Source organism: Malurus melanocephalus, unplaced genomic scaffold (genome assembly GCF_030028575.1).
Source record: "Malurus melanocephalus ecotype Western Australia unplaced genomic scaffold, MMel_1.1 scaffold_252, whole genome shotgun sequence".
Classification (NCBI taxonomy): domain Eukaryota; kingdom Metazoa; phylum Chordata; class Aves; order Passeriformes; family Maluridae; genus Malurus; species Malurus melanocephalus.
The window spans coordinates 656,070-678,842 of record NW_026623484.1 but is presented as its reverse complement, the minus strand read 5'-3'; the positions used below and the strand labels follow the sequence as shown (position 1 = coordinate 678,842).

The window sequence follows — 22,773 nt, the reverse complement described above, 5'->3', positions numbered from 1 at the left end:
CTCACTTAAATGATCTTAGACAAGGATCCTACTTTATTAATATTAACGGAGGCAAACTTAATATGCATATCTCAGTTTGAAACTAACATTTTAAACCTTTAAAAATGAACCATGAATAAGATGYATCACACCTCTAGAACTGGCAATAAAATTATCAGTTCTAACAAAACATTTAAAACTAAAATGGCCCAGGCTGACATTTGAAAGACAGGCAGCCAAATAACCTGAACAGCTGTAAATGAGTTAATTATGTTGTACTCACTGAACTTGGCTTTTTATCCACAACGATCCCTGCGAGCAGCTGAGACTGAGGTCCTGCTGTCTTTAGGTCGTATCGGTTTTGCTCTCTTATCTATACAGAGAAAATAAATCAGGTTACAAATGGATATTTCTCTTCAAAAAATCCTAGGCCCGTCAGCTTTGCAAAGTCACTAACACAAGCAGCAGTGAATGGCTAGAGGATCAAGCTGCGTGCTGCTGCACCTAAAAATTAAAAACTCTTCTTCCACCTCAAAATACACAGCGTTCGTTGTTTGGCTCTTTCAGTACTCCCAAACATTCACCAGATCCTGCCCTTCACATAAGCCAGCATTTAGAAATAAGCTCCCAGGAATAGTCCCTGAACCTGTCCTCTCCACCTCATAAACGACACGTGTTCACCTACTGGAGAGAACTCTGTGGCCACAAAGGTTGGGTAATCTGTGAAAAGTTTATTATTTTCCCTAAACTAACCCAACCAACATAGATCATACAAAAAAAAAATTACAGCAGAAAAATAGGAATAAACTCTCTATGAGCTAGTGACATACATCAAATTAAAAAGCATTGACTGGGACATGTATTATTAATCTCTAGATGATTAGAGGGTGCCTTTCCAGTTCTGAGGAAGGGAGTTGCTCCTTCTAACTCTACTTCAGTCCCCAAGGATATTGATATAGGGCTTTCGAAGAAAGAGAAAAAAACGCAATCAAATGAAAAATGTCCTGAATATCTGTTGGTACAGTTATGCTGAGGGTGGAGTATTTGGTCAGTGTGATAGTCAGTCTTTCATGCTTGAAGGGAAAAGCAGAGAGATATTTCTGTTTACAGAGAGATCCAACAATAATCTCTCATTTGCTTTTTTTTTACTGCCATTAGGAATTCCAGCTTAACAAGCACTAGGCAAATTAAAACAGAACAGAGCAAGATTAGAGTCTGAGATTGAATCATGCTGCAGATGACGCACAGCAATTCCGTTCGTGTTGACACCTAATTATCAACTAAATAAAATGCTAAATAACAGGGACTACCATTTCCAATCTCTCATTTCCTGAGTTAATACTCATCCTTCATAAGTTTATGCACTCAAAATTTAAATATATAAATACTGCGTATGTATCTACAGACTATGTATATCACACATTTAAATACATGTTTTTTGTGCCAAAAATCACATRTAGTGTAAGAACCTTCTTAATAAAGTCAAAACATTTGAAAATGTTGTTTTACTGCTCTGCTGAATCATTACTAGAACACATAATTTTATTTGGAAATGTTACAATTTTCAGTTAATTTTTTTTCTTTTACCTTATTTCTCTTTTCCAGCACTTCACTTGGGTTTGTGTTTAGAGGAACGAATTGGTTTGGATCTTCAATTTTGATTGGCGTTCCTCCACTCGTCTTGGAGGAGTCATCAGCTTTCATCCACTTAAAGAGGGGGAAACAAGAAAAGAAAGAAGCTAAAATACCCAGTATGATGGAAAGGAACAATATCCTGTGTTGTCTTACTGTTAAAGAAGAGAYATGAAGAAAGGACTTTATGACTTTATTCTCAATTCCCATGACACCTGCAAAAWAATCCCAACTCCTTACAGTTTGTGTGTTTGCCCAAGAGGACTTAAGTTGCCTTGAACAAGATCACTTTTTGTAAACACTCACATACATTCCTGAGAAATGCAGTGTTAGCTGTAATGATGCTGGATTTAGAAAGGATCACACTTCCTGGCAYGTAGATCCAGAGCCCTTGCCCATGCAATCAACTTCCACCTTTGTTGACCACACAAACTGACTGCAGTTTTTTTCCCTTCTCAAGCAGGGTACTGAGGATGTTTCTCCCAAAATTCAGAAGCCTGCCAGCCTGCCAGCAGGAGGAGCTGATGCTTTTACAGTTGTGCTGGGAGTAGCTGAAGAGCAACAACACGCTCTGTAGTCCCAGGAGGGCCACCTCTCTGCAGGCTGGAAACTAAGTGTAAGCATCTTGCTGAGCTGCAGGAGGGGGAAAATCTTTATCATCATTAAAAGCCTGTAGCACGAACAGACCTTTCGAAAGCTGTTTTCAGTAAGCTCACAAATAGGAAAGGGGCAGCTAGAAATGAATTAGAGCTCGTGTCTCCCTTATGTTAAAAAAAGAGAACAACCCACGGGTGACTTAAAACCTTACTATATTTAGTGGGTAACYAATAGTACAAGAAGATCTGGTAGAAAAACTGTTTTCTACTAAAGGAATAAGAAGAGCTGGTAATAACTGTGAGATCATTGTTATATTTTATCATAAATTGTTACTCTTACAGTTAACAGCTCTCTCAAACACAGGAGACCCTTAGTACCAATGTTATTAAGTCTATGAAAAGACTATTTTCATTTGCTCGATACATTTACTTGATAATTCTGCTAAATATTTCCTCATATAAACTGTGCATAACTTACTTTCAAGTAGGGCAAAACCAAAGTGACTGTCCAAAATATCAACCTACCGTGATCTTAGTCCTGGGACTGGTTTCCCCGTTCCAGGACTCCTCAGGCACATTAACTTTCAAGTATGTGTTTGGAGAGTTCAGCCATCTTGTCTTTTCTCTCTGTTGCCTCTGTGCAAGGAATTTCAGGGGGGATAGTGGGACTGTRTCATCTTCAAAGGAAAAGGCAGTCACAGTGGCTGGGATCTCGACATCACTCTTATGTCTGGGCTTTTCCCTGACTAATGGTTGCCTGTAGGCATAGCCAGTTCTGTATCCCTGAGGAGGAGAAAAATAAGAAAAGAATGTTTAGAAAAGAAATTTAAATGAAAATTTTTTCTATTAAGCTACTATACATTTGTAAGATAGTGGGACAAAACGTAAGGTCAAAGGTTATAAATTCTTATGAAGACAGAATACTACAGTCAGAAATAGTGACATATGACAAACTAAACCAAGCAGGAGAGATTTTATATACACTTACATTTACTCTGTCTTCATTTTAAAACTCACAGAGAAACCAGAAAAAAMTGTTTTCCTTACAGAAGCTAATCCTACACTCAAAAGCTTACAGGGACTATACAGATATCACCATCAACGTGCTCTCACCAGGTTGTCCAGCATCCTCATGAGCGCTTCAAATTCTTGCTCCCCAACTTTCCATTTTTGTTGYGAAGCCATATTAACTCCACCTCCTCCCATTGCTGCCACGCCGTGTGTGGAAGGCTTGAACTTTTGCAGATCCAGTAGTAGGAGATTGTCTATCCCACCTGCTCCAGCTAATGCATGAACCTGCAGACATCAAGGAGTGTATTTCATTTGTGAAAAGGCTTTTGTATTCTCTGCTTTTCTGAATTTGCTTAAATACATGCTGCACTTATTTCTCAGGCTAGTTWTCTACTGTCCAAAAATGTTTTAAAATACATTATAAGTGACTGCTATGGAAAGCATTATACCATCTACTARTAACTTTAAAAGGAGTAGATTCAAACACTCGATTTCAGAATATCTTAAAAAYATCTTTCTGCATCTCAAGATTAAAATTTTTCACTTTTCTAGCTGTTTCAAAATGCAAGAGTGACTGAACTCAAAACAGAGCAGGGCAAGGAAGGAAAGGAGTCAGAGCCTGCCATTTGCACATCCAAATGCCTCTTTGAGGGGACAGGATCACTGGGGRACAAGTAAGAACAAAATGCTGAAGTTTCTGGGAATGGATTTAAAAGTTATGGAAGGTGAGGAACACTTTCAGAGATCTCTCTTCAGAGATTAGGGATAACATCTGGATACCTAACCAAGTAGCTAAAGACAGACAAAATGGAAACAACGGGTTTTGTGATTCAAGCTATCTTCAAACATTCCACCCTCTACCATTGCTGTAAAGACCTTCTTTTAATTTGGTTTCAGAAATCTGTGATCACAGAGAGAAAYTGCTTTTCTTGTCACAACATTCAGCTTCAATAAAGGAGCTGGCTCTCAAGAGATCTTAAGTCACACTTCCCCATGCAGTGAGTCCAGCAAATCTATTATCTGAAGATTCCCTGCATGAGGCTCACTCTGCACAGCATGGAACAAAACCTTCTGTACCCTTTGGAGTGTAACACCACTGATACTGTGTCAGTGTTCCTAGAATGAGTATTTGAGCTGTTCCCTTGGCCCTTCCCTGGGTATTTCAGTCTCTCACTTTGAGAGAGATCTTGGTATACAGGATTACTGGATTCCACTACCCCAGAATTGTGCAGCATTAGAGGCCTTCCTATTTGGGATGTAATCTGTAACACAGCAGCAAGGGTGTTTGAAATTAAAAAGATAAATTCTCTCTCACCTGKGTTTCACAGGCCAGTTGCACATTGAAAATATAGTGGAATGCTTCTTCCAGTGTCTCTCCTAGTGCTACCACACCATGGTTTCTCAAGACTAATACCTGGTAAACRAAGACACTAATGTTAAATGGTAGAAACTGGAGCAGGACATGAAAATTGTTTGTGAAGAGCATGAATGAGGTTRAATACCTTGCAACTGGGTCCAAGAACTTTTTGGAGTTGAACCCTCTCCTCCTGTTCATCAAGAGATCCCTGGTAGTTGTAATAAGCAACATCTCCCAGAATCAGAGCCTCTTGTGATATGGGAAGGATGCCACACTTCATAGAGGAAACCTGTTTCATGAAAATGAAACACTGATAACTAGGACAAAACAAAACTCTTAAAACTCACATCTCAACCACCCAAGCCTTAGCAGGGTGTACTTTTTATCTTTTTTGGAAGAGAGACAAACTCCTTAATGGAAGCACAGAAACAAACAATCCCMCTCCCCAGTCTAATTTACAATAGGTGACAGAAGTGCTCTACCCAGCCTAGGGACAGATTTACTAGAAGAAAAGACCAATTATTCCAAGTAAGTTAATTATTGTGAATTTTATCCATGTTTAATTCTCACCTTACTTAATGGTTTTTCCTTCTTTCCCACACTTAGCTAGTATAAAATAAATTATTCATTCCTTCTTTTTGTGTCTGTACTCAAGGAATGTATATATACATATAGGTGCATTTATAGACAAAATAATAAGAATTTAGTTATTTTAAACTAGTTCTTTCAGACCTCCTTACATTTTWATCATTATTATGAAGATCATTTAAAGTTTATTTTAACTATAAMATTTAAATAGTGAGGTAAATCCAAACTGAATGTAACTACTAATTAAAACCACTTGAAAATGGAGCTGCATAATGCAAATGATGATGACTTAYACAGCACGTTATATTATCTAGGATGCTATAAATAGAACCTGTGCAAACTGTTTGCTTTACAACCTGAGTATAATAATCTCTGAGCATCAGTTTATCCCTATCCCATTTCACTGTGGTGGCCCAGCCCTCTCTCTGTTTATTTGATAACCTCACATCTTTCTTTACCAGCGCAGAGTGGATATTAAAACAAAAATGAAGCTGCAGTGAGCAGAAATATGCCCTAAGTTCACCAGGGAAAGCTGTTTTGTTCCAGTCTGTGCCCGAAGCAGGACTTACAGCAGCTGTGGCAGGGGTGTGTATGTGGATGACACATCTGACGTCGGGGCGTGTGGAGTAGATGGCCACGTGTGGACTGAAGCCTACGCTGTCAATGCTGAGAGCTGTGCTGCCCTGGTCCACTACATCTCCCAGGATGTTCACTTTAACCTGAAAAAGGCAAACAGACAAAGGATGTTCAAAAAGTCTGCGATAAATTCAGTTACATGGAAAATACCCCACTTTTTTATTTAGCACCAAACTTCCCCCCACACATTTAGGGCTCAGAGCATGAAAAAAGTAGGGGAGCAGCAAAGAATTTGTCTGTCAATAAACCACCTTGCTGTACAAGCYCTTGACAGTTGTAGGCAGCTCAGCCATGGAAGAAGTAAGGTTAAGACTGATACAACATATGTTCCAYTTCAGTCTGGCTGACCTTTTCTTGTTCCTGACTTTCAAAAATGCATTTAGTTAACATTTCCTACATTTTGAACACAAAGATAATCCAGACTCTGAGAAATTTCCAGAAAGATCATTCAATGTACAGGGAATTTTCAATTCCATAGGAATATTAAAGTAATTCCTGTATCAACAAAAAACTACAGCAGGGTCATATCTCATGGTATTTTGGTTCTGTGTTTGCTATGTAATACTACCAATCTCCTTTTGGCACCCCTTTCACCTCAAGGCAGTTTTTTTACAGCTATACACTGACATGAGGAGCATATGGCAGATTCTGCACTGAAAGATGTGTGACTGAGCAGCCACCACTGCCTAAATATCAGCCTGGAACTTCACCCAGCTTATTTGTTGGGCCTGGGGAAGATTATTTGACTTTATCTCCTCACTTCTAAAGGTAAGAGCTGATTCTGATAACACTGCTCCTACATGGAGGCTACTGATGAGCTTCACCAGACAGGAAAACAAAACTTTACTGCTCCACACTGAAGCTGAAGACAAAACAGAAAGTAAAGCTAAACCCAAGAAGAAATACAAAGGGTGCTACTATCTAASTAGTTAATCAGCTTCAGTGGGTGAATATTAAAAAAATCTAAACAACAGCATAATTACAGAAGTACACTTAAGCAGCCACAAAAGTATTTTAGAAAACAGGTTGAGTCTTGGTGGTTATTACAGCAAGTGAATCACATACCAAATTAGAAGCTGAAGCTTCAGAAAAGGACAGCCCTCTTGGAATGATTAGAATGTGGTTATGTTCTTTGCTGACTCTTACCTGCAAAGAAAAAAGGAAATGGATTACTGATCTAATTTATGTTATTCAGGGAGAAAAATAATTTGAATGAATAGGTGAGATTCTAAATAATTGTTATTTTCTCTAAAATACTTACTGTGATATAGGCATTTGGCAAATGTGCCCACCCAAACAAGTCAGCCAATCTATATAAACTGGCTAACTTGCAACGAGTAAGTTTTTCTCCCTTAACAAACGAGGAGGTGTCTACCCCAGGTAGGTCATTGATGGGTGTAATCACTCCATGGCCTGAAAAACAGACAAAAGTAGATGAAAGCCAGCTGGACAATGAAATATATTTCCAGCTATGCCATGATCTTCCAGATGCACTGTATTTAAATTGTTAGCAAAGCAGTACCAGCATTTATTAGACTGGATAAAGGTTTCCCYGAGCTCTCTCCTGAATCAATATCCTACATAGGACTGGAACTGTGTTTTAAGACATATGTCACTAATGAAGTATTTTTCCATGTTACTTTGAGTTCTTTTGTTACAGGGGAAGACAGTCCTTGTAGACTTCTGACACCAGCAAAACTAATTTAAAGACCTCAGTCATTTAAGTTCAGTCCTAATGAAGAAATTAGGATTAATACAAGAGTTCTCAAACCCTTAGACAGAGGGAATCACCTCTTCATGGAGCAATCACAAAGATCAATTTCTCTCTTTGACTTGGGACTACACAAACATACCTTCTCCCCTTTGTGAATGCATGATATCATTTTAACAGCTCACAACCTTTGTTTACAGGGAAAGTTAAGATTGAAAGARGTAAAAATCATTTTGGTTTCCAGCACAAGGAGTGTGCACTTTGGGACCAGTCCCCATTGTCTCTGGCAAATGCAGCAGAGACAACAGTTGGGCACAGAGTCTCCGTAACAACCACAGACGTGAACGAGGTTATTTGGGCTCTCTGTTCTCTTCCACTCATTTTGTTAAATAAACCCTGAAGTACCATTTTGGGACCAAATCTCCAAAGATGATGAATGCTGACAGCTGCCACTGTACTTCAGGCTTGCAAGCTCCCATACGATGTCCACCCACAGAACTTAAATTGACTTGAACGTTTTAGTGCTTCATGACTTGGAAAGAAGAACTTGGGTGTTAACTGCGAGATCCTAGTGAGATCTTTACAACTGGAGTGCAGACTAGAAGCTGTTCTTAACTGTGGGAGCTGTTTTTCTGATGATTCAGTTTGCCAGGGTATTCTCCCCACCTCGGGGTTATTTCTTTTTTTAGTAACAATTTATATGCAAGAGTAGAAAAATAAAGAAACTAAATGGTAATGTATTTCACATCTCAGATTTTAATCATGYTAAACTCCTAATAGTAACAGGGCACAACATTCTGTTCCTTGTGTCAGTTAGACTTTTATTAACAAAGTATAGACTAACTGAGTTTGAGGATTCCAACCATTYTGGAAATCATTATACGGATCAAAGAATTTGAGAGAAAGAAGCCTAAAAAGGCAAGTTAAGGCCACCATCTGTACACTTCACAGCTAGTACAGAAGCAAGACAGCATTTTTATTCAAGGAAAGAGGAGATCCCAGAATTGCTAAACCCTGGTAACAATTGAGAAAAAAAAAAGAAAAAGAGCAGTTATATGTATAATTCACTTACTGAGTGAAGATGARGAAAAACCTGTGAAAGTGCTCCCTGTAATGTAGTCAGCAATCTGCTGTAATGCAAGCAGTCCACTGGGGTTATTGCCCTTCTTCATCTGTTCTTGAATAAGGCATTCCAGATCTTCTCTAAAAGCCTGTAGAAACATTTGAGAATCATCAAGGAAACCTGGCATTGATAATCTTATTTCTGTTATAGGTGGGGCTGGTAGTTTTGTCTCTTATTAATGTTACATGAAACTTCCCCTTAGTCTTTGTTTTTAGCAGTGTTAACTTTGCCAGACTTCATCATCTGACCTAAAATTTGTACCCTTGGTATTGGCAAATTGGGGTGCAGAAAGGAGCAGTTTAGCCACAGAGTACCACTTCCCAGTACACGACAAGATAAAATTTATTTTTTTAAATGATAAAACCCATCTTTATCAATAATTAAAGTGTTGTCCATATTTTGGAAGAGGGACTTGAAATTTGACCAGGATGTGTTGCTTTCTGTGRTGAATRCTTTTTTTATAATGTAATCCCTCTRAAAACCCATTCAAATTTGATAAAGCTATAAACAACTGGAAAGCTGGAGCTCATCCATGCTCAAGTAATATCACAGACATGCAAAAACTAGACAGAATGCTCTGTCCTCTCTATTTCTTTCCTTCCCCAAAGGGAAAAACCTTTCCTTCTTTTTCTGAATAAAGTGTCTGCAAACCCAAGATATAAACTCTTGCAGAATATATCATGAAAAGATTTTCACAGTATCAAATTCATTACATATGCACTGTGGAAAAAGCCTTTTCCTTTGAGAAGGTAAACAGATTATCCCCTATGTACAACAATCCCCTGTCCTAGGACCACCTGACATTTCTAGACTAAGTAAGTTCTGTTCCTTCAAACTTCCATTACAGGTTACATTTTCTACCCCTCTCATTACTTCTTGGCAGCATCTTGCAGCTTTTCTCCAAACTAGCAGTACCTAAAGCTGCACACAACACGAGCTGAGGTGGATTGYGAACACTCCTGCTGGCTCCTTCCAAAAAGACATTTGGTGTCTTTACCACGCAGCTGGCTCCTATTATAACTCCAGACTATTCCCTGTAAGTAATTGCTCCTTTCAGTTTGCATTCCCTAGCAGAGCACTTGCTCTCAATTAAAGAAAGAAAACAGTTCTGTATGACAAATCTAATTTCTTCACTGAATTTTAATTCAGTCCTTCAAAACACSCACTCTGTTGGGTAAAATCCACCAATCTCCTAACAGTCTGCTCATCAAGATGTTTTGATCAGTACGAGGGAGTGCTACTGGACCCCCAGAAAACATCCTCAAGACTTTGATACAGCCTCYTCAGTTGGAGAGCTGAGCCTCCATTACCAAGTTTTCAGACACYCGTGCTCTCAGAATAATTTTGTCAGAATCGTGTCTGTACCTAAGACTCGCCAGATTTCTATAAGTAAAGCCTCTAAAAATTCCCACTGACTGACTCTGCATGGATCTGTTGCACGGATCTCTCAGTGTAGACAGAATATTCAYGTGGCTTTCCCCAAAGAGCTGAACAACCCCTCACCAGCCTGAAGATGCACAAGCAAAGTCAGATTTTTCTCTGTAGTGGCTGCTGCTGGTAAGGTCTATGCAACAAAAGAAAGGAGCAGATGAGGAACAGGAAAGAAAAAAACACAGAATTGAGAAAGGAAGGGAACTTAACTGGGAGAAAAGAAGTGGAGGACAGGGAGCAATGGCCATGAACTCAAATACATGGAGTTCCACCTCAGCATGAGGAAGAGGGTTGGCAAAGCACTGGATCAGACTGCCCAGTTACATGTATTATACTAAATCATTCTTACTCCAATTCAACAAGGACTATAAAAAAGATCTGCAAAAACATTAACAATCAACTCTTATTAGTAATATTCAAACTTCTGGAGGTTTTTTTTTTTTTTTAACCTGTACAAGTAATGTTACTTCTATAGCAGAAAAAAAGGTAATATGATACACTTTGGGAAATTTTTGACAGAGGTATTTTTTAGTTTATTGCATATTGTATTTTTAATTCTTCTGCTTTTTGGTCRTGTTATTTTCATTCTTCTGAGCTTACTTTTGCACTCTGATGCTAACTCTAATGTATGTTACACATTTGCTGAGACTACTATAAATGAGGATTTAGTGATGTATCAACAATTTTGTTAAACCAAACACACAAGCAGCTTCCCTTACAAATAGTTTTAGAAATAACAGAAGAAAGGTAAGAGCCAGGAAAGTGGCAAATATGGAGGTCTGGGATGAGCTGTGAAACAGAGGTGAGAATATGGATGAAGTGSCTAAAATCAAGTATGCAATTTATCCACATGTCAGTGCATAATGATATTTTCTAGCAGCCTTTAGCCTATCACACACATTCCTCCATGGATATTTATGAATATTGCAACACATTTCATTCACTGCTGGAGACCTTTAAAACTTGGAACTGTATTAGATAACTGTCCCACATGTGCCAACTGTCTTCCATTCCTGGTAATTCCCAATGGGCTCTTATGAAGGGCACCACCTTCCTGTGGTCAACAGTTTTTTTTTAATAAGAGCCATTAAATGAATGGTATTTATTGGATATTTATTTCACTGTACAAGACTGATTTCTGTAAAACCAGTCCCTTGCAAGGCCCTGATTCTGGGATCTGAACCATTCAGCAGCAGGAGCCTGCTTGTGAATATCTAACTAGAGCCTGGAGACCAAATGGTTTGGTTTTGCTTTAATTTGTGAGATTGTAATGTATTTATATATGTGTGGCATTACACTGCCCACAAGTGATYGAGCAAAAGTCATACAAGTAAGTCATACTGGAGAGAGATGTTTTCAAAGAGATGACAAACGCACTGCTCTGGCACAAAGCAGGCATTTTTCAAGCRGAAAGGTCACCGGTAATTTCAGATRTAGTATTTGACAAGAAAATGCTGACAAAGGAAAAACTGTACTGTCAGATGAATGAAAAATTATGTTATTCAGCTGTATGCTCTGCACTGCTCAATCAAGGGACAGTTTCATCTCTGGGATTTAGTAGGCTCTCTCAGTACATATGGATTATTTATTTTTGTTTGGAATCACTACAACTTTAGACACGATACACTAAGAGCAGTGACATTTTACAGTGGGGTACAACTTTCAAAGTGAGCAGCACAGCACTTGATAGCTGCCCAAAACAGCTGGACTGGGCCACCTGTGCCTGCACCAGTGCCACACAAGGATGTTTCCTGGAAAACACATCCTTCCACAGCTGGGAATCATTTCCTGTTTGCACAAGCATCCTCTGCCTTCAGGGACCTCACCTGCCCAGCCAAGCACCTGTGCCCCCCTTCTTTGTGCTGAAACAGCTCTTTAAGCATCAGACTGAAAGTTTGCATAGGAAATATCCCACGGTATGAAAACTGGGCCCATGACAGCTACTGGGAAGGAGGTACAGTGGCATTTCAGACAAGATGGACAGCTGGGAGGATGCTGAGTAGGGCTTTTATTCACCTGGCAGCAGCAGATACCCAAGTGAGCAACCTGACCTTGGCAGACTGCAGGCTGCTGTTCTGCTTCCACCTGATCAACTTTGAGTGCCACTCTACCATCTTGCTCTGAGACATGAACTTCCCCACAGCTCACCAGCAAAAATGAACAGAGCAGCTCAGCCTGTGCCTAAGACTGTTTCCAGAATTCCACTCTTTCCAAAACTGCAGTCAATTTTTTTAGAGCCTTACATGGTACTGCACAGCCTGCAGAACAGACACAGCTCTTCTTGATGGAGTCATTAGTGGAATGATTAGGTCAAGGTCTTTCTAATACCATAAAATCATTTATACAGAAATATTTCCAATCATCTTCCAAATATACATCTTGGACTCAGGCAGGAGAAAAGATCTTTCAACKTATATCTGCAACAGTTCTCTGCAACTTGAGAGTGAAGTTAACAAGCCTCAGTTCTGACTCATTTACTTTCATTTTTTTTAAACGGACAGTCTAAGTGTGAGCTGGCAGTGTAAATTTGGGCTTTTAAGAATCAAAGCTACATTTGCATGTACCAGTTGATGACTACATTTTACAGTCAACATTATGCAGAAAGAACTAGAATAATCAACTTGCTAGAATAACTTATTTTACATGGATACACACATATATAGTGCACAATAATGATATTGCTGAAAAACTTGGTATCAATCTCTTCATCTTAGTAGGCAACTCTCTGAGGATATTAAGAAGTACACAGGCTTGTAAGTATTTTGACTAAGCTGTTTCTTGTTTGTTGACCACTGATTTCTACATGTACCCCAGTCAAAAGAAGTAGAAATAAAATAATMAGCAAATAATAATGATATACAAGTCATCCACACATACTCCACACCATTGCAAACCGTTAGGAGGAGAAAGCACGTGCTCACATTAGGAGTAATTACAGTAATGACCAAATAGTTTCATGTCATTGAAAACAGGAAAGTAGCAAAAAAAGGCATGTGAGGCCTCTACCTTTCATAGCAGTACTGCTGTTAGGCCAACAGCTGTTGAATAATACAAGAAACCCATTTTTTGCCCACTTTGATCAGTWTCTAATATCTTAAATCCATTTTTAAAAAGATTCTAATTCACCTTATCTACATACAAGCGCACCCACACAGTCTCTAAGCCAAATCTCCACCACTGAAAAAAAGTTTCTAAACTTAACTGGTATTTTGTCCTCGAGAGTGAAGAGACGCTAATTTTGATTCCAGCGCCGTAAACACAGCTGCCCGTGAGAGGAAGACCTTCACTGAAACAGCCGACACAGCTCCWAACAGGCTCTTTCAAGAGTGGAGTTTAGATACAAACAACCGGTGCCCTAAGTGGAAAAGGGTGGAGYTGGCCACAAAAAAACCGCCAAGTGAGTGAAGGCTGGCGGGGGGAAGATAAGAGTCACAAAAAGTGTTTGTCAATGCTGTGAAAAAGAACAAGGAGGAGAGGGCTTCTGTGTTAAGACAAAAATAAGAAGCCTCAGTAATAAGTTATGGGGAATTAGCTGAAGTTACAACAATCTCTTCACTTGCACTGAGGGTACCTGGGCTGGCTTTAGTGGCTCGGCTGACAGCACGGCAGTCCCCAAACAGTGCTCACTCAGCCTGTGCCAGTTTTTCCAGCTCCTCTAACCTGGTGCACACTGGCTGTCCCCTGTGAACTGCAGCAGCGTGTTTACTCCTGTGATAAGCAGCCTAGAGATACCCTATGATTACAGCCAAACCTGAAGCACTGAACTCCTTTGCCAAKCCCATCTCCAGCACACCCAGCTCCCAGAGTCCCAGCACCATCCACTCACACAACTGCTGCTCTGCTTGGGGGTCTGGGTCCYTCCCTGGTGTTGTCTAGTGGAGTAAAGCCATGCTATATCTTGCTAAATGAAATATAACCAATGAAATTTAAAATACTAAAAGACAGCAAATTTCAGCTCATCAGGGGTCTCACGCATTTCTGAGCGTAATTAGCTGGGTTTTTTAGGAAGTACAGGACTTGGRTGGGTGTGAGCACATGTGGCAGGAAGGATGGCAGAGCTCTTGCAGGGCATTCTGGATGCACATACTCCTGCAGCCAAAGAGGAAAGTCACCAATCATGGCTTTGCAAGGTTTTCCAGGTATTGTTTGACATGCATCTGTTGGCACTYATATCTAATGAAAACCACAGTTCAAACTAAGTGGAAAGGAGCAATATGGAAACAGAGGGGAGTGAAAGGTAACCCATTTTTAAGGAAAGAAAGCACAGAAATACTCACTACGTGCCTTTGTGCTGCAGGACCCTGGTGTGAATTGACACTGTACCATCACAGTTATAGAAATGACACCTAGGCAGAGGGATTTCTTGGGTCCTCACAGAGATCGASTGCACAGACTTGATTTGAGACATTACCCTGAGCACAAATACCCTCTCACTTAAAATGTTAAACTTAAACTTAAAACACCACAGCACAGAGGGGATCTTTAAGGGACATTTTGTTGTATGTCTTCGATGAGGTATCCAATTGAGCTCTTGCCTCTGGGGCGAACAAAATGCTGCACAGGTTGTATGACAAAAGCATGCAATTAAATAACYTATTGCAATGGGAAGATAGTCATGACTTCCCAGCAGGATATCAGAAAGATGTCACAGAAGACAAAAGCCAGAGCAGGGAGCTGCAAGGAGAAGACTGYCCAGTGAGGAGGTCCTCAGGTGATGTAAAGGGTTGCGAGTCCTTTGTGGCCACGGGGTGAGGCTTCTGAAGGATGTGAAATGCTTTTGAACTTCTGAGAAAAGAGCAGTAAAAGCCAAAACATATGAGGAACCGAAAGGACTTTGATATTTTTAAGAAAATAAACTGCCCCAAAAAGGAGTCGTATTGCAAAAATACTGGATGTTCACTCAATACAAAATAAAGTAAACTAAACAACAGCAAAAGCTGGGGAAAAATAAATTAAATCATCCTTCATCTCTGTCCTGATGGTTTGAAAATAACATAGCCAGAAAAAAAAATTCAAGTGTGGGTGGGATTGCTTGTTTATGAGGAGAAAAATCTGTGTGCATGCTGCATGCTAAGGCAGACCTCTGAATAGAAGAGTTGCTAAGCTGTATGGTTATCTCCCCACTTTTTTTGGGCAAGACCGGCTGGTGTGGGAGGCAGGGGGCGTGTACATGTACAAGGCAGGAAGGAAGAGAAGCACGGCAGAGAAATACATTTTTAACCTCAGCACACCCCCCCAGAATTTTTCAATCTGGATGGGTTGACCTGAACCTTCATGCAATGGTAAGGTCAAGCCAGAATGGCCCCGAACACCCTGCAGAGCTGTCAKGGGGTGGTAGACAGTCTCTAGATCCAGCATGAAATTAAAGTAAAGCCTCACAAGATCCTGCCAACACAGAGCTCAACTTCAGAAAAAAAACCACCAAGCTCCAAATAGCTGTGTTTTACATATAAAAATAGCAAGCGCGCATTCAATGATTCTCAAGAAGCCACACAAAACTTCACTGGTAAATTAAAAACATAAATGGGACATTTAAATTCCAATAACCAGGCATTTTTACATTTACGTAAAACAGCTGTTCAACTCATCGCCTCAAACACAACTTCTTCTTACAYAGTAGAAACAATGAAGTATATCTCACATGTGAGCACATCTTTTGTATAAGAATGCACCCWCTCCCATTTTCACCTTGACCTGCAGTTTTCCTTCCCATACTGCAATATAAAGGAGATSTCAGCTACTCCTCAGTGCAGTTTAAGCCCTGATCCTAATTTCCTSTTAGATTACACACMYTGTCCTGTTAGCTAAATCCTGTAGTTACCTTTTCTGCTGGGTGGACTTGTGTTTCACAGGAAGGAGTGTGGCACTGCTGCCTGCCTGCAGAAACACCCAACACCTTCCCTGTTTCATGATGACTGTGGAAATTCTCTCTCATCTGTATGTCCATTCAGCTCCTCAGTACTGAGCTGGCTGTTCAATTTTCACAAATGCCACAATTGCACAACTATTACCCTATTTTTCTTTTTATTTTCAAGTGTTTTAAGAGTTTGTGGTTGCTATGGTGAGGGCATCAAAGAAATACTGAAAGGAAATAAAGGCCAGAAGGACCTGTAGACCATAACTGAAATAAGGGGTTCAATGGTACAGCAAATATGTTTGCTCTCTGAAAGACAGTTACTCTGTGTAACGAGCAATATATGACTGTTTAGCATACAGACAAAACTGTAATTGYAAAGTTGGAAAAKATTAAAAAAACCCCAAACAACCATCCCATCTTTTCAGACTTCGGATATATTATAGGGGACCCAATAAGAAATAAAATTATGCCACCRCATAAATGTAATACACTTCCTTTAAAAATAACAACATGATACCTGAATCCTCTGAAAGTGAAGACTTTACTAAAATAATTACTAAATGGCTTTATTTTAAAGATTGCCCACCAGTACTTCTGGATGCTATCAGGCTGATCAGGCCCAGCTGATCTTAATTTCTTTCCACCTTTCCAACAGACACAGAACAGCAAACATGTTCAGTTTATCAGACTCTCYAAGCTATCAGATGCTCAGGGGCTACATGCAGTATTAGGCAAACACATCTGAGAACTCACTGATAATGTCAGGACATTCTCCATGGGCARTAGTCATAAAACAGCTCTGATTTGTTTAAGGTTTATTATGAACAGACTCCAAGACATTAGCAAACATCAGAGGTAATGGAAATAGCTTTTCAGTAGCTTTTAAATTATTTAATTTAGGAAAGGGAAATTGCACATCAGAGAGGAGTAGTCAGATTGCACACTAGTATGGGCACTAAGCAGCACATCAGAGAGATGCAGCAGCTTGATCTCTGAAGAGGTCTGGTCAGGCCTTACAATAACATGTACTGAATAAAAATACTGTGGTTCCTGAAATATATTCTCTAATTTGTTTTCTTGCTGAAAGATCTAGATTTTGCTACTTGAAAGAAGGAAAAAAGCTTGTTAATAAAACCATATTAAATTAGTACCTAAGCTTCCTACTATGTGACAGTGGTTAACCCTTCAGTTTTGCACCTTTGCTCAGARAAAGTGCATGCTCAAAGCTCACCTSGAGTTCATACATRCTCATGCACATTTAAGGCAGTTACTACCCTTGCTAGATACACTTCATATTTCCTAATACTTGCCAGAAGAGGAGTCAATGACTATTTCTTTGATCTGAATGCACATGTCAAGGTTTGGTGAAGATATGCATTCATATTTCTAAGACTGGGTGAAGATTTACGAACGAGCAAGTTCTTCCTTAAACTTTGTTTCACAACCTCTCTTCCTCTTCCTCTAAACACTTTCAAACTATATTCTCCCTGTCAAGTGGAATAATCCAGAAAAGCAACTAAGTTCTATGAAAATGTCTAACACAATGTCATACTGCAGCTATAGAACAAAACCACTATGCACAATACTTATCAATTCAAACAGAAATCTGTGTCACACAGATGGGTAAAAAGAACAACACTTCCTGGCCATTTTGTGATGAATTTGAAATTCAGGAGAGCAAGGTTAACATTTTCAGTCCCAGGAACAGTATGGCACACAGCAGCTGGAGCTGGAAGAAATAATGCACCTTCCACCCTCAAATAAATTATGAAATTCTCTTGATGGACATTTGGTCACAGATACTGTATAAAAATGTTTTTATTTCCTCATATGAGAAATCACAGCAGAGTTCCTCTAATTTTTCTATATCAGGAAAAGGGAATAAAAGGAGATACTTGAGGGGAAATGGGAGCTCAGACAACTCCTCTTCATGCCTGATCACACACTCAGCTCCCACGTTCCCATTTCTCTCTAAGCCAAGGAGGCAGCAGGCCCCTGGCTTATTTGGACAACAGTTCCCTTACACAACAAAAACTTGCAACTTATTGGCAGCTCCGAACAGTCACTTTCCAAAAAGTKCTGGGCTCAGCTTCTCTTGCAGCAGGACACTCACAGCAGCCCAGAGGCTCTTTGTCCYGCAATCTTCTGTTAAAACAGCAACCTAAACTCAGGGGTTCATACCCCTCTTCATACCCCTTCTTAAAATCTGCATGCTGACACTTCATCTACTAAAAAMACCACCACAGAGGCTGCAGCAAAGGGACATTAATTACATCTGTCAGACTTGGCAAAAGGTGCCCCAAAATGTTAAYGAAATAGTTACGCTCATCAGATTCAATACTGTCATCAAACAGACCAAAAAACCCTTCACACATACAAACCCAAATGATCTCTCCAACTTACTTTCATCTGCTAGGCTAAAGATTTAGTCTTTGCTGTGAGTCCTGGCTACTCATAATGTGAGCATTTTAACAGGAATGAGTAGACTCCAATCACATTTTACAACTGAGCATTTAACATAAAATTACCATGAGTAAAACATTATGCAGTGCCTCCTTAGAGTATTTTCTTCATAAAAGAGCCTGGCTGCAAACCCAAGCTTGCACAAATTGACTTGAAAAATAATAAATTCCTTAGTCAACAGGTTCACATTATACTCAAAGCAACACACAGATCCAAGAGACACTCCACGACAACACTTTAGCAAACAATCCTGTTATTCATGGATGACTATAATAGGGATGATTACTAACAGCTGTTTGCAGTCTCATTACATATGGAAAACTTCCAAAAAAAATTACAGAAGCACCCCAATTTACAGAGAAACTGAAGACAGGAGGATCTTTAAGCAACTTAGCCCCTTCCCAGTCCCATTATCCGCAATATTCGCATTAAACCCAGATACCCCCAAAGGATCACCCTTGTACAGGCCTTACACACTCCCTATGGCTTCCAAATACTCAGGGCAAAAGTATTACTTTCCAATGTGTTCATCACATTGGTAAACTCCAAGAATACAGGTATTAAAATATATATTAGAACTATCCTAAGTGCAGTTCAGTAGGTTTAATAGTTTTAGATGTCGTCTACGCAAGTACCGAACTTACACAACCAGTAGATGAGTGCTAATATGGCCAAGYAGGGGTATGATCACCCTCAAGGACATAAAAAGAACATAGTCTAGCTTTTAAACAAACTTAACCCAATTATAAATGTTAATTAAAGCATTCCTGATGCAAATGATAGGTTAATATTCAAACCCRGAAAGCAGAACACCACGTAATGCCCTAATTTGTTCCTATTTGACCGGTGACTCCTCCACTCTCTTCCCTGACCCTAAGTTTTAATTAAGTACCCTGCAGCCAGCCACATCTTTTTGTCATACTGCAATGAACCATAAAATATAAAAGTACCAGGAGGAAAAAAACAACACAATAAAGGCTGCTTGTCCACAGACAAAACACCATGCCAACAAAACGCTGGATAATATTTTTAGCGACTTTTTGTAGAAATGGTCCAGAGAAAGTCTACCTAGCTGTAATACAGATTATTGTTTTTGTAACATCCTTTCCTTTTTGCTCCCCATTGATGGCACTCACAGGGCTCTGCAGTATCTGGGTGACCCTCTTCCTCTGCTCCATCATGTTGAAGTCCTGTCTCAGGTCAGGGGACATGTTCCTCTCCCGGATATACTCTGGGTCATTCTCATTGATGCGATCGAAGTACCGCTCTTTGTGAGGCATCGTGGCCGAGGGAGGAGTAGTGATCACCACTTGGTTGGCATCAGCACTCATGCTTCAACAGTGTGGATGGACCTTTTCCCCTGAAAYAAATGGAAAACAGGGCACAACATTAATTCAAAGGTGGGCAGTGCATATCACTTCCAAGTCTGGACACAAGTAATATTCCTTCTCATCTCTGCAGACAACCTAAAATGAAAGGAGAACAAGTGAATAAYTATCACAATATGAAGACTTAGGAAAAATTCTAGAAAATGTTTAAAAAACACTAACAAGTTCTCTGATAGTGCACAACCACCTCTATTCAAAGTAAAATAAAAATCCAACAGCAATACAATTAAGAATGACATTGTATATTTTATGACAAACTCTCCTGGATCATTTTACACTACACTTACCACCTCCCAAGGTTTTTAGATTGCTTGAATAGCTCAGGAAGGAGAGCTAACACCCAAAAGATAAGGCCTATTTAGTATCTGCTCAGAGCTCATCTCCCAACTTAAATGAAGACATTCCTCAATTACAGTATTTCCAAAGCATTTCAGAGCCCCAGCTTAAAGMCAAGGCTTCAGGATACTCTAAGACCACCAGGGAATTTCCACAGAGCTCCAACTGGTGCCTGTTCTTTCAGGAGACACTTGGAGACATTGAGGGAACTGCAGAGGTTGTATGTTGAGTTACACAGTATTGAGGCCACATCCATGGCAAACAGCTGAGCTTTAGCTTTTCTCCTTTTGTGTGCAATTGTATGCAAAGATTCTCACTGAAGCTCATTACATTGGGAAAAGAAAAAAAAAAAAAACAAGAAACAAAACTTTCATGTCTTGGTAGAAAGCTTAAAAACCTCATTAAAAAATCTGATAAGCATTTGTAAACACAAACAGAACTGGATCAAAAGCAAAGAAGCAGACACCTGTGTTTTCATACAAAGAATCAAAAGCACACTCAGGAACACCATTCCTCAAAAGCTGCTGAAGAGGGATGCTTTCTCAGGTTTGAGGAACAAAGAGAAGGAGGATTTGAAGGAAGTGATAGTGTATTATGAAAATACATTTTAACATGCAAATATCTACATTCAATAATATATTTAATATAAACATATTTCCATGTAAAAATATTTGGTAAATAAATTCACATCCTCAGAGGAAAAAAGCTTGAGTCAAGCAGYGTTGAACAGCGTGGTGTGACATTCTGGTATCAGTGGATCAAAGTGTCCTTGCTCTGTGGCACAGCGCACCCATCCCTTGTTTGGGTCACTGCAATTACCATTTGGGGTATTCTGTCAGCAGTGAGACAATGTGGAGCATCTGAACTGCTTCCACTATAATCTCACGTATTTCCCAGGTGAAACATTGGGAAGTMCTGTTAAAATCAGCTCCAGCAGCCCAAGCCTTCCTCCTGCCTGCAGGAAGTCCTTTGAGTCCTTGTGCTGCAGCCTCTGCTGCACAGCCACGACCCAGGCTGGCAGGAGGATGCAAATTGGTTCCAGCCAGTTTCCCACACTGATTCCCTAACAGCTTTGCTGATTCATTGGGAGAGCACAAGGATGAAATCCTGGGGCACTGCAGCCCTGCCACCAAGCATCAAACACCGGGCAGATACCACTTACAGAACTGGGAAAACATTAGCAGGTACGAGCCAAGAAAACCATGTCTATGACTTTCTTATACATCACAGATCATGATAAAATTTGGGACTGAGCTAATATACAAGTTACTACAGATTTAATTGATTTTTTTCTTTCTGCCTTTTTTTTTTTCCAGAGAGAGAGAGAGAGAGAGAGAGAGAGAGAGAGAGAGAGAGAGAGAAAGAAAACATCTTCTGGGATGAACACTATCCAGCTGCACACACAGAGCTCCCAGGAGGTACCTGGTATGCTGGATGAACACACCACGTCCTGGGATGTATAATTCACATCCTGGAGACAAGCTCCACGAACTCTGATGGCTTCATTCCAGAGGCTGTGGAAACACATCAGTGAGTTTTGCATTTGCTTCTCGGGTGCAGGAGGAGTTCATTCAGCATTTGCTGACTGCCGGGAAACCTGCTGTGTGTGATCAGTTTGGGGATACTGGGGAGAAAACAAGGGCCTTACTCTGAGAAAGTGAGAGTTTGGGAAAAATGTGGTAGAAGTACAAGAAGAGCTCAAGTTTTTCTRAAGAATTAACTCTTGGAATGGTGTCTGGGGATCTGACCACCGCTCAGCATAGAAAAGACACCCTTATAAATATAACCATATATTATGTCTCCCCTCCTCCAGCCCTGTGTCTACCTTCCCTTTCCCCCTGCCCACAATGATGAGGTTTAAGAAGAAAAAAGGCTTCAGGAGAAAACATAAGACCATGAGATCACTGGCTAAATGCCAAGGTATGAGAGCTTGAGACCAGACCTGTCAGCCTCCACTGCTCTCCACCTGTGTTGGGGTAAGAACCTCCATCTGAGCCAGAACAGACACCTTCCAGCACCTGCAGGCAACTAAATAGAGTTTAGAAATGCAGATAGCAAGAACCTTGCTTGAACTGGTGACCAGCTGTGACTCCTGCTCTTTTCCTCATTGCCAGGAGTTGTCTTATCTGACCATTTTTTTCCCTAAAACACTCCTAAATCCTGTTAACCCCAAGAAGGAGACATGCTCAGCTCCTGATCGATTCGGTTGGCTGGATCAACTACATGCATGTCTGAACTTCAAAACACATTTATTGTTATTATTATAGGTTTATAGGACRTAATTAGTTCAAGTCCATTACTTTACAATTCATTCTTACAATGACAGAAAAGACCATTCATCTGTAAAAATGGCACAAATGTGACTGGCAATACCCAAGATCCACGAAAGAGATTTTTCTAATTGCTTTGGACTTTACTTTTTCCTCTTTCCTTYCAGCCTGGTTTGTTACCTCTAGCCATTAAGATTACAACATTGAAGCCCTTGTAGTACAAAACCCCTCCATTACTGAACATAATATGGGTGTTGGGTCCAGTTGTTCTTATTAGGTCTGGTTCAATGCCCGCTCTGTTGGGCCCAGGCTGACTCTCATATAACCCCTACTGTTTCCTGGAAAATTTTCAAACAAATCAACCATTCTTTTATTATTTATTTGCATCTTCTACT

At 40.0% G+C, this 22,773-nt stretch overlaps 1 protein-coding gene across 5 annotated transcripts in view; it reads right to left on the bottom strand.

The window, feature by feature from the left end:
- ADD3 (adducin 3) overlaps positions 1-22,773 on the bottom strand; it is a 90,906-nt gene that overhangs the window by 4,777 nt on the left and 63,356 nt on the right. For all 5 annotated transcript variants that reach the window (XM_057375552.1, XM_057375547.1, XM_057375550.1 and 2 more), the window contains 11 exons: positions 19,521-19,744; positions 8,583-8,721; positions 7,061-7,212; positions 6,865-6,945; positions 5,733-5,882; positions 4,721-4,864; positions 4,534-4,632; positions 3,321-3,503; positions 2,733-2,990; positions 1,567-1,686; positions 263-352 (listed from right to left, as the gene is read on the bottom strand). In XM_057375552.1, coding sequence (XP_057231535.1) covers positions 263-352; positions 1,567-1,686; positions 2,733-2,990; positions 3,321-3,503; positions 4,534-4,632; positions 4,721-4,864; positions 5,733-5,882; positions 6,865-6,945; positions 7,061-7,212; positions 8,583-8,721; positions 19,521-19,715 — 1,611 coding nt within the window. In that variant the 5' untranslated portion in view covers positions 19,716-19,744. The remainder of the gene's footprint in view (positions 1-262; positions 353-1,566; positions 1,687-2,732; positions 2,991-3,320; positions 3,504-4,533; positions 4,633-4,720; positions 4,865-5,732; positions 5,883-6,864; positions 6,946-7,060; positions 7,213-8,582; positions 8,722-19,520; positions 19,745-22,773) is intronic.